Source organism: Octodon degus, unplaced genomic scaffold, assembly GCF_000260255.1.
Source record: "Octodon degus isolate 3935 unplaced genomic scaffold, OctDeg1.0 scaffold00130, whole genome shotgun sequence".
Taxonomy (NCBI): Eukaryota; Metazoa; Chordata; class Mammalia; order Rodentia; family Octodontidae; genus Octodon; species Octodon degus.
The window spans coordinates 2,855,182-2,874,379 of record NW_004524706.1 but is presented as its reverse complement, the minus strand read 5'-3'; the positions used below and the strand labels follow the sequence as shown (position 1 = coordinate 2,874,379).

Genomic DNA, 19,198 nt, shown 5'->3' with positions numbered 1-19,198 from the left:
ATTGGACTTGTAGTGATCCTCCTACTTTCAGCCTCCCAAGCACTGGGATTACAGGTGTGTGCCACTGCGCCCAGTCTCAATCACCCATCTCAGTGCGCCCCAGGGGTGGGGCCGGCCTGGCATGCTGGGGATCGAACCCTGGCCACTGTGCTCTGCCTAAGCAGATGCTTTAGTCCACTGAGGTATCTGGCCAGCCCTAACAAATACAATATTGATAGACTCCTATGAATCAAGAATACACACATTTGTAAATATACAAATGTATGTAAATATATTCATTTACTAAAGGATGTAAATACAGATATTCCTTACTTTTTCTCATATATATGTTTTTTTTTTTTTAAAAAAAAGTTATTTTGAGATAGGGCTTAATATATAGTTCACGTTGGATTTTAACTCACTGTGTAGACCAGGATGGCAATTTTCCCACCTAGGCCTCCCATACAGGTTTGTACTACCATGTCTGGCTAATCCTGGCTTAAAATAAAGAGGGTTTGTATCAATCCAAATACAACAATATTTACAAATAAATATTCAATCTCTGGTACAGTAGCCTTCTTTTTACACAAAAAAATATTAGGAAATGTCACTCCTGGTGACTCAAGCCCATAATCCCAGCACTGAAGAGGATGATACAGGAAGATCACAGGATCAAGGCTAGCCTGGGCAACTTAGTGAGATTCTGTTCAAAATAAAAAGGACTAGGGCTATAGCTCAGTAGTAGGGTGCCCTTGGGTTCAGTTCCAGTGCTATCACAAGAAACAAACAAGAAACTAGAAAATAGTTCTTTGCAACATGTTTTAGACTATTTTGCCTTATAAACTAGTTTAGGTTGGAAATGAATCAAGGTTATAAAAAAGAACAAAATATTTATATTGAATTGCTAGTAAAACTATAAAGTGGCAGAAAAACATTACCTGAAGAAGAATCCATCTTAGCTTTGCCATATGAAGAAAAACAATTAACAGAGCAGAAAACCTCTGTCTTCCCCAAGTCATTAGTAATCTCAATCATTTCATCTGACGGTTTCAATGATTTGTAAGGAAAAGATGTAAGCGTTTTGGCAGGTTTCTGTTTAGAGATTAAAATAATATTCACACTCCTGGTGCATGCCATATATTATTAAAAAGTAAAAGCATATTAATTACCACTGTTTTTAGTTCTAGTATTACAAATAATGAGAATAAAGCCAATTTTTATATTTCCTTAAAAAAAAAAAAAAAGCTGGGCATGGTGGCGAAAGCCTGTAATCCCAGCATGTGGCTGAGATAGGATTGCCTTTACCTCGAGTATCAGGCTAGCTGGGCTACATAATGAGTCCAAGGCCAGTCTGGAAAAAAAGCCAGAAAAAGACACAATAGATTGCAATGATTACAACTAAAAAAACCATAAATCAATTTGAAAAGTATTTTACTTTTTTTTTTTTTTTTTGCAGTACCGGGGATTGAACTTAGGGCCTTGAGCTTGCCAGGCAAGCGCTTACTCTACTGAGCTATCTCCCTGGCCCTGAAAAATATTTTATTATTCATTGGCTATATTTAACAGCAATAACAGTAATAATTACAAATTTTTCTTCAAAACCAGTTTGGAATTCAATTGGAGAAAGCCTTTTACTAGTGCTAAGGACGAACTGAAAAGATGCTTAACATATACATAAGACAGTATGGGGATTGTTTTTGGGCTAACTTTATGGTAAAAATTACAAATACACTGTCAGAGAGCATGATACAAGCAGTAAAGGCTATAGCGAATTTGATAAGCTTTAAGCAGCAAGTAGATAAAGGAAAAAGATAAATTGGAGAATCACTTATCTCTCCTTGGTCCTTCCTTTTCATTTTGTGTTTTTGTTTTTTGTTTTTGTTTTTTTTTTTTTTGAGACAGCATCTTGCTATTTAGTATAGCCTGGCCTTGTACTCCTCCTGCCACAGCCTCCTGAGTGCTGGGATTACAGAAGTATGTCACAACACCAGGCTATTCTTTTATAACCTGATAGCAAAGATGGAACAGACTGCTTTAAAGCAAAGAAATGAGAAAATGCTTTTTTTTTTTTTTTTGATACTGGGAACTGAACTCAGTAGCATGCGTTTCCTAGGTAGGCACTGTAGCACTGAGCTATATCCCTGGCTCTGTAGAATACTGGCAAAGGAATGATGTAGCAAAAAGCAGAGAATAATTTTCAAATTTCTAGTGTTTTAGTGTTTTGAGATAGGGTCTCCAGGCTGGCCTCAAATTTATGGCTATCCTCCTGTTTCAGTTTCTTAAGTGCTAGGACTACAGGCATGTGTTACCATGCCCAGAAAATTTCTATTAATATGAATACATTATAGTTATTTATTTTTATGTATTTAGTACAGGGTCTACAGGGTCTCACTACGTAGATTGGACTTGTAGTGATTCTCCTGTTTTCAGCCTCCTAAGTGTTGGGATTGCAGTGCGTGCCACACCCAGTCTCAATCTCAGTCTCAGTGTGCCCCAGAGGCAGGGCCAGCTCAGCACTCCGGAGATTGAGCCCTGGCTGCTGCACTCTGCCTAGGCAGGCACTTTAGTCTGCTGAGTTATCTGGCTGGCTTTTTTTTTTTTTTTTTTTGGCGGAACTGGGGATTGAACTCAGGCCCTTGTACTTGCTAGGCAAGCGCTTATTCTACTGAGCCATCTCCCTGGCTCTTTGGCTGGCCCTTGACTGATCTTTTTGAGACAGGGTCTCACTACACAGTTCAGGCTAGCCTTGACCTCTCTTTGTAGCCCAGGCTGGTCTGGAACTTCCAAGAGCCTCCTGCCTCAGCCTCCTGAGTGCTGGGATGATAGGGGCGTGCCACTACGCCCAGCTCATTTTTTAATTTTAAAGAGAAAAAAAATTCAAAATAGAAGGGTAACAAAGGTTAATACACTGCATAGTATCATCCAATTAGTTACTCAGAATACAAAATATAGGCATTTAATTGTTTGTACAATATTAACTGAAACCTTACTTTTCAAGAAAGAAAAATTAGAAGTATTACTATTTTATTATTATTTTTTAATCTTTTTTTCCCCCCATAACCGGGGATTGAACTCAGACCTTTGGGCTTGCCAGGGAAGCGCTTATTCCACTGAGCTATCTCCCCGGCCTCTTTTATTTATTTGGTATAGGGTATCGCAGGTCAGACTCGTAGTGATCCTCCTGTCTCAGCCTCCTCAGCACTGGGATTACAGGCGTTCATCACCACACCCAGTTTTGGTATAATTTACATATCAACTGTTACTCACACGGGAAAACCAAAACTTCATATATTCTGTTAAGCAGAAATGGCCAAGCAGGACATGGTGGTGCATGCCTATAATCTAGGTATGGGTGGCAGAGGCAGGAGTATTACAACTTCGATCCTTGCCAGGCCAATTTAGGACCTTAATTAAAAAACAAAGTGTAAGACCAAAGTTACTATTATATCAAATAATTCAGCTTTTTGTTATTTTTTGGTAGGGCTTTGCTATGTTGTCTAGGCTTGAACACATGATTCTCCTGTTTCAGTCTAAGTGCTGGAATTACAGGGACAGCTCACTGTACCAGTATATAATAAATAATCCACCCTTTACAATAAAAGTCGAACTCATTGTTTCAATTTATGTATTTTAATGGTTTTCCAATTCTTGATTATAATTCACTAATAACACAGGTTTATTACATCATTACTGTCATATCATACCTTACATACAGAAGCTTTATGATGGGCTTGTTAGACGGTTTACCTAAGTGTCATTACAGGGCTGGATAATTGGTGTTCAATATAGGCTAATACAAGAGGACAAGGGCTTTTTATTGAGTGTGAGCCGAGAAGAACAGAAAGAATAGTATTCCTACATCTGGAGGGAGGTGTCTGTGCCCTCTTTCTTCCCATTTCTACTCCCAAGGCAGGACACTGTCATGGTGAGGACATTCTACCACAGAATTTGAATTGTGGCTTGTTGGATTTCCCAGCTTCAAATTCTTTTTTTCTCTTGGTATTAGGGATTTAATCCAGGGCCTTCATACTGAGCTATATTCCTGTCTCTTTTATATACTTTGAGACAGGCTTTTGATAAGCACTAAATTGCTGAGGCTGTGCTTGAACTTGTGAAACTCCTATCTCACCCTCTCAGAGTGCTGGGATTATAGGCATGCGCCACGACACTTGGCCAGTTGCTTTTTTTTTGATAGGGTCTTGTTATGTAGTTGACTGGCCTTGAACTCACTATGCGGCCTTGAACTCACAATGATCCCCTTGCCTATCCTCCTGAGTGCTGGGGTTATAGGCATGTGCCACCACACTTGGCCAGTTGCTAGTTTTTGTTGATTCTTTTTTTTTTTTTTTTTTAATTTTATTTATTTATTTGTGTGTGTGTGTGTGTGTGGCCAGCTCAGCCCACCAGGGGGCGCGGCTGGCTGGCATGTGGTGCTGGGGGATTGAACCAAGAGGTGCCTGTGCTTTGCTAAGCTTGTTCTAAGTAGGTGCTTTAGACCACTGAGCCATCTCACCAGCCCCGTTGATTCTTTTTTTTTGGTGGAACAGGGGACTGAACTCAGGCCCTTGCGCTTGCCAGGCAAGCACTTATTCTACTGAGCTATCCCCTCCGCATTGCTAGTTTTTAAGAAAAGAATTTATACAGATCAACTTAAGATCAGCATCATATGAATAAGATATGTAAAAGTCCTACTTTGTGAAAGAGGATTAGACCAGTAACTGTGTTCACATTGGTCCACCAACAGAGGGCCAACGCTCTCTCATCAAAAACGGGGTTATTTCTCATTATATTCTTTCTTTTTATGATTTAGAAAATGCATGTTTGATTCATTTCCACACTGGTTAGGGGAAAGAATCAAAACACATGAAATTCAATACAAAAACATTTTTTGTTTGGGATTTAGTAACCAATTGAAATTGTTATTTTTGCTACCTTTATGCAAGAAGGCACTTCTTACCATTTTTAGTCCATCTGCATCAACTTACCAGCAGAAATTCTTCTCAGTGGTATGAAAAACTACATGCACACATTTTCCTAGAGTAGAACCATTTCATAGCCCAACTAATGAATAAATAATGTTTCTTCGTACCTTCTCATACGCTGTAATAGTCTTTGAGCTACTAAAGTAAGGAGACTGTCCATCCCTTTGAAGTATCTGGAACAGGCTAGAGCTGGTGTAACAGTACACGCCACAATTCTCACAACAGTTCATGATGAAGTTGTTAGCAGAATGAAACTTTGAAAAGCAGGCATTACTGCAAAGACTATATTTCACATTCTGATACTTTACTTCATACTGAATCTAGGATTTAAAAAACAAAATGTTACAAAAACTGCCATTTAAGAACAATCAGAATCCTTTAAATGTTGAAAAAATTACAACTTACAGTAGCTGTCTTCTGACATATGCTGCACTTGGTCAAAATGCCACTAGTACATATGGTAACAAATGGTTTCCTTTTTTCTTCATAGGATGAAAGACAAGACTGGCTACAAAAATTTTTGCTAGAGGTATTATCTTCCAGTTGCACATTGATCATATCCTTCAGATTTAGAATGTCTCTGAAAATAAATGACAAGGACACCATGAAACACTTTTACCCCAATGCTAATATTCTGTTGTTCATAAAATGACCCCGTTGCTATTTCACTTACCCAAAGAACTGTGAAACAACAGTAAGAACATCAGCCTTGAAATGAGAATACCTGAGGTTGCTACCCAGTTCTATCACTTATATTAAGTAAGCTTGGACACGTCATTATACTCACTACATATTGATTCCCTCATCTACAGTAAGCAAACACATTTCACAGTACAGTTTTGAGAACTGGCCTGTACTAGTCGGTGCTACCAAGAACAGAGTGATGATAAGTTTCATGATAATATCTGAACAACTTTGGAATCTACCAGACAGATTGTCTGCAGTTTCTGTTGAAGGTAGAGGCAGTGTACTATAGGTACTTTGAGGGGGAATAAAACATCAAGGCAAATTTTCTTTTTTTTTTGTATTTTTGTCTTTTTGAGACAGCATCTTGCCTGCAGTTTAGGCCAGCCTTGAGCTCACTGTGTAGCCCAGGCTAGTTTCAAACTTGCAACAATCCTCCTGTGTCAGCCTCCCAAGTGCTGGGATTACAGGTATGTGCCACCATGCCCAGCTTAATTTTCACAAAACATTAAAATACCTTTTTTTTTTTCCACTGTGTTGACATTTTAATTGAGAGTGTAATGCCTACCCTGATTCTGCTCTTAGGCACATACACACAAAAAACTAAAAACACAGGCAATCAGACAAATACATATATTCACACAAATTCATAACTACCAACACTATATAAAAGCTGAAACAGATGAGCTGCTCAAATATTCATCAATGAATGAATGGATAAACAAATTGTGTTAAGCACATTCAAGAGTATTACTCAGCTATGGAAGAATAAAGTACAAAGATGCTTCCTCAAAACGTTAAGGAAAAGAAGCTAGGTACAAAAATCACATGTAGTATGATTCCACTGGTGTGACATTTTCTGGATAGGTCCATAGAAAGAATGCAGACTGAAGGTTACTAGGGGTTGGGAAGAAAGCAGTGGCGAAACTGCTTAATAAATAAAGCAACTTACTCTGGGGTGATAGAAACATTTTGGAGAAGGTGGAGGTAGCGGTTGGCCAATACTGAGTACACTAAATGCCAATGAAGTGGTTAATTTTTTGTTACATAAATTTCACCTCAATGAACTTGGAAAAGAAAAAAAGCAATGACAGGTAAAAGTGCCTGGGCTTTAGCACACGTGAAGGCAGTGGCACCAAAATGTAGCTATATGCACCGATTCCCTTCTGCACATTTGCTACAAAACAAACCATGTCAGTTTCAGTTAAGAATGTCCTTAATAAAATGATGAATATTTTAAACTTATGTGGCAAAACAGGACATGGCCATGAAGGACTTCTCCAACTGACTGAAAGTTGATGACTATCTCAAGATGAAGCCTGTATGGGGATGTAAAGTCACAATGCGGATTAGTACTTTTTTTCATGGATCACATTTTCACTTGAATATGTAGACAAACCCGTATTCTATTCAGAAGTGGGTATCTACACATAATTTATTGAGAATTAGAAAAATTAGACTGCCACTTCAAGGAAAATAGGTGACAGTATTTACTGACAGTAATAAAACTCAAGTTTTCAAGTAAATATTAGAATTTTTAGAAAACTTCTGTCACCTCCAGCTTGTTCATTTCTTGGCATTTGAAGAATTTTCTGATGAGATTGGTGGCAATCTGTACAATACTGCATAATGAAGTACGTCAACATTCAGAGGATCTCTAGAACTCACTGAACCAATTATTTTTCAAATGATGACAGCATGATGGTACAAAAATCATTCATGGATGAAGCATACATTCAAAGAAAAAAGACACTGATGAAAATAAGACATCCAGGGGCTGGAGAGATGGCTCAGTGGTCTAAGGCACCTACTTAGAACAAGCTTGGCAAAGCATCAGGGACCGCGGTTCAATCCCCCAGCACCACATGCCAGCCAGCCCCGCCCCCTGGTGGGCTGAGCTGGCCACACACACACACCACACTCTCTCTCTCTCTCTCTCTCAAATAAATAAAAAATAAAAAAAATAAAAAAAAAAGAAAATAAGACATCCTCCTTTTCCAATAAATTCTCCTTTTTCCAATTATGTATCTGTAAGGCCATATTTCCTTAGCAGAATAAATATTAAATCCCAGCCAATCATTAAAGTAGTTTAAAAAACTGGAAGAAAAATTCATTTTTTCTTTTTTTGAAACAGAGTTTCACTATACCATTTTAGCTAGCCTCAAACTGTCAGTGATCTTCCTGCCTCATTAAAATTTTAAATTCCTAACATAATACGTCTTTCCTTCTTTTTTTTTTTTGGTGGTACTTGGCATTGAAACCAAGACCTTTGTATTGAACTACATCTTTGGCCTTTAATTTTTAAATTTTGAGACAAGGTCTTGCTAAATTGCTAAGTTGTCCTGGCTGGGCTCAAACTCGCAATTAAAAAAAAACAAAAACAAAAACAACAAACCAAACCAAACCAACTTGCAATTATCCTGCCTCAGCCTCCTATGTCTGGGATTACAAGTATAAACTACTATACCTGGCTGAAGTCTACCAATTTTTAAGAATGTAAAAGAAGCCCTGGGCACTGGCATGGACCTACAGTCCCTGTAACTTGGGAAGCTGAGCTCGAGTCCAGGAGTTTCAGGTTGGACTGGGAAATAGTGAAACCTTCCCCATTAAACAAAGTATAAAGGTTCTTGAAATTAAGATGTCTGAGAAGTGCCACTATGATAAATACCAAGACATCTGGATTCTTAGGACCTTCACAGATTTTTTTTTTTTAAATTTTATTTATTTGTGTGCGTGTGCGTGTGCGTGTGGCCAGCTCAGCCCACCAGGGGGCGGGGCTGGCTGGCATGTGGTGCTGGGGCATTGAACCACGGTCCCTGTGCTTTGCTAAGCTTGTTCTAAGTAGGTGCTTTAGACCACTGAGCCATCTCACCAGCCCTCACAGATTATTAATCTCTGAGCATAACAGTTTTTAAGATGACTTTCCCCTGAAAACAATACTACTGTAATACGTCTACATTTTTCTTTTCTTTTTTTTTGCAGAACCGGGGATTGAACTCAGGTCCTTGCGCTTGCCGGGGAAACGCTTATTCCACTGAGCCATCTCCCCAGCTCCAACATTTTTAAATTTTGTAAGGAATTTTCATTTTTTTTTCACCTTAATTGAAATGAAGTTTTGTAATACTATGAGAGATTTTATTGGTTTAAAATACAGCTTGCTCTAGCCACAATGTATACCTATACATTTGATAGGATTCACATTTGGAACCAAAAACTAAACTGAGGACCTCGCACTTGCCACACAGGTGCCCTACAACTGAGCTACATCCGGGTGCAATGTTAGGCTTGTGGAACGTGTAAAAAGATGACTATAATCTGGTCCTTAATGTCGAGAGCTCACTGATGAACAGCACGAAACGTGCACACACACTACTGTATATAAAAGCAGACCACAGAGCAATCATTCTGGGGAGACAGTGATAAAAGGAGAGTGAGGGAGAGTGGGAGAGCAGACAAGGGCAAAGATACTTGAGACACACCCTTAAGACGAGAAATTAGGCAGAGAGGAAGAGGCAAAGCAGCTACAACAGACGAGGCATGGCAACCTGAACATGCTTACTACTTTTTATTGCTAGCAGCATACTAAAATGCTGGTTTCTAATCTACTACAGGCTTATTAACAAAAAAAAACTTTAAAAAGGAAATTTGTTAGAGGGACCTAAAGTTGGCTTAGACAAATTTTGAGCATGGTGTGAACAACTTTCCTATAAATAAATCAAGCATTAGTGCAGAGGCGTATGTTGAACTCTGTTCATTGGCTGCAGGGTTTCTAGGACTTGGAACCAATTAGGAGAGTAAAGTGTAGAATTGATACTTCTTCATTGTTAAGACTTTAGGGATATGCAAAATAAATCATACTAAAATAAATGATACTTCTTTTTTTGGGTTTTTTTTTTTTTTTTAATTTTTTTTTTTTTTTTTTGCAGAACTGGGGATTGAACTCAGGCCCTTGTGCTTGCCAGGCAAGTGCTTATTCCACTGAGCCATCTCCCCAGCCCAATACTTCTTTTATTTTTATTTATTTATTTTTTTTGGGTACCAGAGATCAAACTCAGGACCTTGCATTTGCCAGGCAAACACTTACTCAACTGAGCTATCTCCCTGGCCCAATACTTCTTAAATATATAGTTGCCTTAAAAAGTCACAGTTTTTTAAAATAACATTTCCTTTGGGATATGCCTGGCTCTGATAAATTTCAAATCCCATATTTGAAGCTTTCATTTGATTCATGAAACAGAATGAAAACCCCAAAGATGTCAAAAAACCACTGCTATAAAAGAAACTTCAAAAATGCCTAAAATGTAGCTAAAATTTTGAGAACTACAAGAGACCAATGATCATAAACATTTAAAGAATTTTGATAAAAGCACAGGTTACCAGTCTAAGCATTACAACCACCTTTACACCAATCTATAGTTTTTTTAGCAGTACTGGGGATTGAATTCAGGTTGTTGCGCTTGCCAGGCAAGCACTTATTCTACTGAGCTATCTCCCTGGGGCCTTTTAATTTTTTTTTTTTTTTTTTGGTATTTTAGGGAAGGGTCTACAGGGTGTTCAGGGTCTCACTACTAGATTGGACTTGTAGCGATCTGCCTGTTTACAGCCTCCCAAGAGCTGAGATTACAGGTGCGTGCTACCATGCTGTGTCAACTGCTGGCTCAGCATGCCCCAGGGGCAGGGCCAGTACAGCTGGCCAGGGAATCGAACCCCTGGCCCCTGCACAATCTATAGCTTTTAAGAAAAATTTTATCCCAGAAGAAGTAAAACTAGTATTTTGCTCATACTGGATTTCTATGGCTTAGAGAATGACTAACACAGTGTCATTCCTGCTTCAACGTTTCTAAATCTGCCTGTTACGTAGCTAGGTTGATGCTAAAGAAATGTAGTGAGTACACTCCAAACATAGCAAGATGATACCTTAACTTCCCAGGGCCTCAGTTTCCTTGAAACCAAATTAAAAGGTTTGCACTGGATGATCGCTAAGGTCCAGTTTTATGATTCTGCAGAGAGAGAAAGCAGGCTGAGGACAGTGCCACACGGCCCAGAGCAATAAAGAAAAAAGACAAAGTATAGTATTGAAGGTTTGTAAAAGCAAAAGAGAGAGGTACATACAATACAAAGAGAAAGACTTAAAGCAACAGGTAATACACGAAGCAGCAGTCAAATGAGGAGCTAAGGCAGTCTACAAAATAGGGATTGTCAATTAGTTAAGGGTATAACAGAAACAGTGATAGTTAATTTATTGAGTTCTTATTACATGCCAGTTCTGTTCTGATCACTTATATACATTAATCTTCACTAATTCTCATGTAATTATTTCACAAAACAAATGGGAATGCTACAAAACAAGTTCTCAATGCTTCTCAAACTTTCGCATGTGTATGACTCACATGAGGATAAATACAATTCTGACTCATTAGGTCTAGCTGAGTCCTGACAACCTGAAAATTATTTTTAGTACTGGGAATCGAACTCACAATTTTGTACTTGCCAGGCAGGTACTATGTCACTGAGCCCACAACCTGCATTTTTAACAAGCTCTTTAGGCGATGCTGATATAGCTAATTAGGACATTTTTCTCTTTTAAATGTATTTGGTACAGGTTTCTCTCTACACAGGTTGGACTGGTAGCAAGCCTGTTTTAGCCTCCCCTGTGATGGGATTACAGGTGTGTGCCACCACGCCCGGTCGATGGCAGGTGGTACCGGGGACTGAACCTGGGTCCTTGTGCTTGCCTACATAGGTGCTCAGACTGTTGAGCTATCTCTGCTGTTCTAGGACCATATTTTGAACAGAAAAATATTATTATAAATGGAAGAAGCAACATTCATAGATTATAGGAATCTAATTCTAAGATATTACTTGAAAGGAATTTATTATATTTATAATCAAATCTGGTGGTCTGTGATTTTATCCTAAAATAATTTTGGCATTACATTACTTTTGAATTCGCAAAAGGAAAGGGTTGCTGATTCAACCTCACTCTCATGGCAACCTTTGGAAGATTATTCACATGTATATATGTTTACCTATGGCCACCCAACTTTTTAAAAGAATTAAATACTTTCTTTACCACTGTAAAAGAAATACCATCAGTTTACATTTGGAAGATCCATACTAATAGTTACATAATTAAATTTTTAGTATTTTGCCTTCTATGCAGCTAAATGACAGAACAAGCATAGCAATAATTCTACTGACAGAAAACTTCAAATGAAGAATAGGAATGTAAGCTCTGGAAGCCATATTTAAACTAGAAAAGAAACAGAACTTCCATGTTAATTTCTGCAAACACTGCAACAAAACTACATTTGCACCATCCAATAGACGAACTAAAAGCAAAAGTAGCATCTTTCCATTAAACCAAAGTGCCATACCTTCAGAAAAAAAAAGAAAGAAAACATAAGAGAATTACAAGTAAGATTCTGGCCAAGATCTGCGTAAGAAAGCAAAAGGCATAAATTAGAATTATATACTTGGAGCAGTTTGAGCAAGCTGTCTTGGCAGAGGCTGTTACATTGGCAGATGAAATGTACTCAGTGATGCACGGTGTGGAGCAGAACAGCTGAGTAGACCCTTTCCTCTGATAAGCAGTTTGTCCCTTCTGCAGGATTTTTTTACAACCAGCACAGGAAACCTGATTAGCTGCAGTTGAGTCTGAAGGGAGCATTTTATTCGTGCCGGATGATGCCAGAGAAAGCTGAATGCCTGTATTCAGCTGTGAAGCTATAAAAACAAAACAGGAAGAAACTAATTAGTATTTTCATCAAATTAAGTATGTATCCTTTCATTTTTAGAGGTAGCTTCCAGACTTGAAACCCAACCCCCAACTAGGCAACAGTCAAAAGCATTTTAGAAAACTCAATTGGTATATCGTATTATTAAATATAATTAAGTCTATTACCACTGTCGGAAAATGTGTTTATTTTCAGTTCATTCTCCTGATTTTTGGGCTGTTGGGCTTGACAATACTCCTAAAAAAAAATTGAAAATAATGAATACCATGTGTTGAAGAGCATCATTCAGCAGAAAATGACAAATAAATGACAAATAAATGCTTATTCTCAAGCATTTTCCTTTTGGTGCCCTTTGGCTGATAATACCAATTTTCCATAGCACTCGAATGTGACTTCAGAATCAAAAGCCTTTTCGTAATGTCCAAGGACAAAATAACAATCCAGCAATCTTAACTAGTTTTTGCAAGGCTTGAATGGGACCTGACTCCCCCACCCCCCTACCTGCTTGCCAGCAGAGGTGCAACTCTGTAGGGAATGCAGCTCAGTATGAAGTTACCATCAGCAAGCACAGGATGGGAAAGAGGTAAGACAGGACAAGGAATTCTGCAGGTCCCGGGACATGTGGAGACACCTGGAGACACCCTAAGTGTACAACAGACACTTCAAAGACTTTGCCCACTGAGGTGCAAGACTACCGAAGAATTCTGACCACAGATGTTTATTTATTTCTTCCAGCGTAATGTCCCTGCCTTCTTTCCATCCCTATAAAAGGGACACACTTCTCTTTGTTTGGGCAAATGGCCTTTTTGCTCCTTGCCTGCCTGCACCTAAGCACAATGAATTCTACACCATGTTGCCTCCACATGAGCCTGGTGGTCTCTGCTGTTTCTTCCCACCCCAGAGGTTATAGTTTTAAAGTCTAGAATTGGGCAACAGTGAAACTCATAAAACAGAGTAAATGTTCTAATGAGTCACAAAGAGGAGGCTGGTTTTATAGGCAAAAAGTGGCTGAAAAACAATAAAATCAAGCGGACTGATTATTTCAAAATTACTTTCTTAGGAAGTAGAGACAAAGGGCTGGCCAAATAGCTCAGTGGATTAAAGTGCCTGCAAGCAGATGCAGGGGCCAGGTGTTTGATCCCTGGGCCTGCTGTGGGGGCCCTGCCCCAGGGGCATGCTGAGATCATGATTTGAGACTGGGCATAGTGGCACACACCTGTAATCCCAGCTCTTGGGAGGCTGTAAACAGGTGGATCACTATTAGTCTGATTTAGTAGTGAGACCCTGAACACCCTGTAGACACTTCCCTAAAATACAAAAAAAAAAAAAAAAAGGAAGTGGAAACAGGAGAAAAAAGTGACAGGCAAAATAACACAAAAATAACTGATTACTGTGAGGTTACTTCAGGTTATCTTTTTGTGTAAGAATTAAGTAGAGGTAATTTTATTATTAGACCAAAAGAAATCTTCCTGCTTGTGAAATTCTGACATTTGTCTCTAATCCAGATTTCTCAGGTCACATAAACAGTTTAGGTTCAGTCTGGTGACATGAAACTTTAGTGACTTCACTGTGATTTTTATCATGGTCTTTTGGAAACTCAGTGGACTTCAGTAATACTTAACAAATTCCACTACCAATAGACAACTACTGGCCCTATGTACTTGTTTTAATCATTTAACAGCCAACTGTCTTCATAAATAGCTTGCATCCAGAAGAACTGTGTGTACCAAAGGACTGTTACAAGTGAGGCTTTTCCCAGAACATCACGCAATTCCATAGCTAACGTGCCTGTTAATGGTTTATGTCTAGATGTTCTTCCAAAGCCTCATTCCTTCATAGCTGAGGCACTGGGGAGATGATTACATCATGGGGTAGCTAGGATCACTGGTGAGTTAGTCCCCCAGTGAGTTTATACCAAAATGTGCTGTTAGGAGCAGGACTGGGTCACAGGTGGTGGGTCACTGACAAGTGTGTGTGGCCCTAAAGGGTACATCTCCCTCTCTGCTTGGCTTTCTGACTGCAATGAGATGAGCAGTATTCATCCTCCAGTTCTTTCTACTACGCCTTATTGTCTTGGAGCCCACCAACTAGGGACTACAAAACATGAGCCAAAATAATCTTTCTCCTTTTAGTTGTGGGTGTGAGGTATTGTCTCAGTGAGGAAGAAAGTGACTAAAACAATGTCTGAACTTGATCTATGATATTTGACTGCTCAGAAGTTGAAGAAGCAACTGGTACTTCCTACATGGATAACATTCCCCAGTATGATCAACTCAAGAGCAATAATACCCTCACTTAAAAAAAAAAAAAAAAAAAAACAACCCTCACTTAACAATGATCTACTTTATGTTACCTCTTTTCTTTCTTCTTCTTTTGAAGAGATGGGGTCTGATTATGTGGCCGAGACTTGCCCCAAATTCCTGGACTGAAGTGAGCCTCTTGCTTGTTTCCCTAATAGCTGGACTTGGGTGTATACCTCTGCACCTGCCTTAGGCTATTTCTCAGTGGAATACTGGAAGTAAAACTTAATTCTCTGATTTTCTGTCCTCAGCAATTTCAACTATTGCATTTAAAAACATTCTAAGAAAATCTGATTTTTGGGCCGGCCAGGTAGCTTGCAGGATTGAAGTGTCTGCTTAGGCAGACGCAGGGACCGGGGATCCCTGGCGTGCTGTGCCAGCCCTGCCCCTGGGCTGCGCTAAGACAGTGACTGCGACTGGGCATGGTGGCATGTGCCTGTAATCCCAGCACTTGGGAGGCTGAAAACAGGAGGATCACTATGAGTCTGATTTGTGTAGTGAGACCCTGTACTAAATACATTAAAAAAAAAAAAAAGGAAAGAAATGAAAATCTGTTTTTTCATAATATTCACAGCTTGAGCCAGTTTATCCTTCCTAGGTTCTTTAGTATATGGTACTTGTCTTTGCTTTCATAATGTGGAAATCAAAACTAAATCATGAATTTGCAGAAAAAACCTTTAATTGGAAAGTAAGAGAGAGGAAAAGATTCCAGCTTGAGTAGGGGGTACACTCTGACCCCTGGCTCAGGATGGAGCCACCTACAAAGCAGGAAGCACACATGTAAGGATCAGCTGAGGTCTAGCTGATTACTATCTCAGGGCTGGTTTCATAGCTCAGGCCAAATCCTTGGCATCTTTGAAGGGCGATCTGGTTTCCATGGGAGAAGTCCTTATGACTTGTGGGCCAGCTCCAGTGATACAAGGCTGTGCTGGAATCCCAAGGTCACCGCAGATTTAGCTTTGACATACTGGCCTAATCCAAACTGCTAAATGTAGATGCGTGCAGCTGTGAAGAGTCGTGAGATAGGCCAGGTAGATTTTAGGTCTAATATGAAAAACACTTCCTAAATGACTAACATGTCTGTATGCAGAGCTCAGAAGGATCCAGACTTTCACAAAATGAAGCTCAAGCTTTGGTCTACTTTCAGTTACCAACTGGGCATCTGTAGGCCCAAGCGAAGAGCCATGTATTTAGAAAAACTTCATTTATTTATTGTATTTTTAGTACAAGGTCTACAGGGTCTCACTACAAGGATCAGACTTGTAGTGATTCTCCTATTTTCAGCCTCTCAAGCGCTGGGATTACAGGGGCGAGCCACCATGCCCAGTCTCAATCACTATCTCTGGGTGCTCTGGGGGCAGAGCTGGCAAGGCAGGCTGGGGATGAACCTCTGGCCCCTGCATCTGCCTAAGAAGGTCCTTTAATCTGCTGAGCTATCTGGCCAGCCTGCAAAAACTTCATTTAAACTCGACTTTTTTTTTTTTTTTTTTTTTAAATGTATTTAGTACAGGATCTTCAGGGTCTCACTACATAGGTCAGACTTGTAGCGATTCTCCTGTTTTCACCATCTCAAGCACTGGGATTTCAGGTGTGTGCTACCACACCCAGTCTCCTCCTGTCTTTGGAAAGAACACAAATCAATGCTTTAGATGATTAACAGGTTAAGGGCCCAGGAGTTTGTTCTCTGTCCTTATGGTGGTCTCCCAATGTATCTAACAAGTTGGTTTTTTTTTAATTTAAAATAAGGCTGGGTGTAGTAGTGCATGCTGTAATCCCAGCAGTTGGAGGCATAGGCAGGAGGACTGCTGCAAGTTCAAGGCCAGCCTATAACATATTGTTCAAGACCAGCCTGAACTACATAGAGAGACCCTGTCTCAAAAAGCCAAAGAGGAAAACAAATTTTTTTTTTAACTTGTACAGTATATGTTTATAATGTTGAAGATCTGTGTTAAATGTCTAGCACTGCAAAAAAGAAATGTAAACATTAAAACTAATTTGGGTTACAAAATTATAAAGAACATCTTTTATGAGTTTAAAATGTATTCTGGACATGAAAACTCACACCTATAATCTCAGCACTCTTAGAGGCTCAGGGAGAAGGTGGCACTAAACCCAGGGTGGATAATTTAGTGACTTAAGGTGACTCTGTTCCCTACCCAAAACAAAATACATATTTAAATAATACACTAATTATACTAGTCAGTGGAGGCAAAAGCATAAACACAATGAGTTATTTATTTTATTTTATTTTTTTATTTATGTATGTGTGTGTGTGTGTGTGTGTGTGTGGCCAGCTCAGCAAACCAGGGGGCGGGGCTGGCTGGCATGTGGTGCTGGGGGATTGAACCGCGGTCCCTGTGCTTTGCTAAGCTTGTTCCAAGTAGGTGCTTTAGACCACTGAGCCATCTCACCAGCCCCCACAATGCGTTATTTGTATTATTTCACATTCAGAAAACAAAAATGTGTTAACCTTAACCAGGTCAATTATAATCTTCTTTTTCTTCTTGTTTAGGCAGCTCAGCCTGCCCTGGGGGCAGGGCTGGCGCTATGTATTGCCAGGATCGGAAGTCCTTGCACTTTTGCCTAAGCTTGCCTAAGCAAGCACTTTAGACAGCTGAGCTATCTCACTGGCCCTCAATTACAATCTTAAGCAAATTTTTTCTACCTCCCTAAAAGCCCATCTCCAAATACTCTATTTTTCTTTCAAATCACTTTCTCGGCATTTAAAGTCCCATACCTTAATATTTTTTTCTATCAACTATACTGGGGGAAGAACTTGAGTTTTCAACTAATAAATGAGCACCTTTATAATGAAGTGCTGCCTTAGAAGGAAGAATATAAGGTAAAACACTTACTTGGGCATTGTCGGGCTCTGTCTTAATCTCATTCAGCTGCTCCAGCTGCAGTGTCATTGCCCCACCATGGTCACCATCCAACAGTGGCTCTTTCATTTTCGTATCTGATGCAGACCGATCCTCCAGCCCCGAACTAATGAGTTTCTTTCTGGTGAACGGTTTCCAGATTCCTAAAACAAAACATTGATCAAATCTAATTTTAAAATTAGTGCTTTAAAACATGTTTATAGAACTGCAAATGGCATCAAGGTTCCTTTATATCACAACTGGCCTCTTTCCTTTCACTCATTATTCAACATAGTTTTTGGCTTTACACTCTCGGCAGCTTTTTTTTTTTTTTTCTTAACATGTTCCTGGTGTTTTCTTAACTTATTTGTATGTCTGGTTTCCAGGCGGTTCTGAATCCCTGGTGGTTCAGGCTAGCAGGAAGGTATTATGCTAAACATGGAACAGACAAAAAAACTTACATTCTCTTTCAGAAGTGAGACATGATGGCAATGAAAATGCAAGTTACCAAGAATTACACATACAAATCTTAGTTTTTTTTTTTTTTTGGTGGAACCAGGGATTGAACTCAGGCCCTTGTGCTCGCTAGTGAAGCGCTTATTCTACTGAGCCATCTCCCTGCCGCCCATACATACAAATCTTTAGAGGGAACTCATTCACTTTCTTGTTGAAAAATTAGTATAATATTGCTTATATAAATCTTGTTTTCAAGCTGTCTCACCTTAACCTTTCAATTCTTTCCTACTATACTTATTTCATACTATTTTCCATGCTGCAAAAATCTTGTGTTTAAATCCTGCTTGTTTGTAAACCAGTTCAGCTACATATTTTATCAGACTGGCAAAAATTTAGAGCACTTTCCAAGATGGAGTAGGGGAAAAAAGCTGAAGCAGAAAACAGAATACAAGTGTTCGGAGTCCTGGGTTCTGGCTAACTTAGTGCGATCCTACCCCCGCCCCCCCCCCAAAGTCCTTGGATTTACAAACAAATCCTCTGGTTACTGGCAGACTCATAAGAAGTATATCTGCAGAATGGGACTCTTAAAAAACCTGGCAGAAAACAGCAGTTGGAAAAAGTTGGGCTGGCCAGATAGCTCAGTGGACTAAAGCTCCTTTCAGGCAGGCACAGAGACCCAAGTACAATTCCTGGCATCCCTTGTCCACCAGCCCCCAGGGTTTGCTGAGATGGTAATTGAGACTGGGCGTGGTGGCATGCCCAGTAATCCCAGCACTTTGACAGGCTGAAAACAGGAGAATCACTAGGAGTTCTATCTACTAGTGAGACCCTGTACCACATACATAAAACAAAACAACAGCTGGGAGGCTAATGAGCTGAGAAGAGCTCATACTTTAGTAGCTATTCAAAACTAAAAATTGAAATTAAACACTAAAGAGAAAGGGGCCTTGTTTAACTTGGAGCAGGCATTTTGCTCAGCAGGTGATACATGCCTATAATCCCAGCATTCTGGGACAATGAAGGCAGGTCCAAGTTGGAGTCTACCTGGGCAATTTAGCAAGACCTTATCTCAAAAAGGCATTGGGGGTGTGTGACACATGCCTGTAATCCCAGCACTCATAAAGTTGAGGCAGGAGGATCGCTGTGAGTCTGAGGCCAGCTTGGGCTACATAGTGAGATTTTTTTTTTAATGTATTTAG

The 19,198-nt window shown here is 39.5% G+C and overlaps 1 protein-coding gene across 5 annotated transcripts in view; it reads right to left on the bottom strand.

Moving 5' to 3' along the window:
- Zmym1 (zinc finger MYM-type containing 1) overlaps positions 1–19,198 on the bottom strand; it is a 27,748-nt gene that overhangs the window by 4,248 nt on the left and 4,302 nt on the right. For 3 of the 5 annotated variants that reach the window (XM_012516871.2, XM_023701100.1, XM_023701097.1), the window contains exons 2-7: positions 17,538–17,707; positions 12,550–12,619; positions 12,122–12,371; positions 5,367–5,541; positions 5,069–5,281; positions 918–1,071 (exon numbers count right to left, since the gene is read on the bottom strand). In XM_012516871.2, coding sequence (XP_012372325.1) covers positions 918–1,071; positions 5,069–5,281; positions 5,367–5,541; positions 12,122–12,371; positions 12,550–12,619; positions 17,538–17,633 — 958 coding nt within the window. In that variant the 5' untranslated portion in view covers positions 17,634–17,707. Of the gene's footprint in view, positions 1–917; positions 1,072–5,068; positions 5,282–5,366; positions 5,542–10,562; positions 10,646–12,121; positions 12,372–12,549; positions 12,620–17,537; positions 17,708–19,198 lie in introns of those variants that run through there. The other 2 variants (XM_023701098.1, XM_023701099.1) reach the window with 2 other exon arrangements.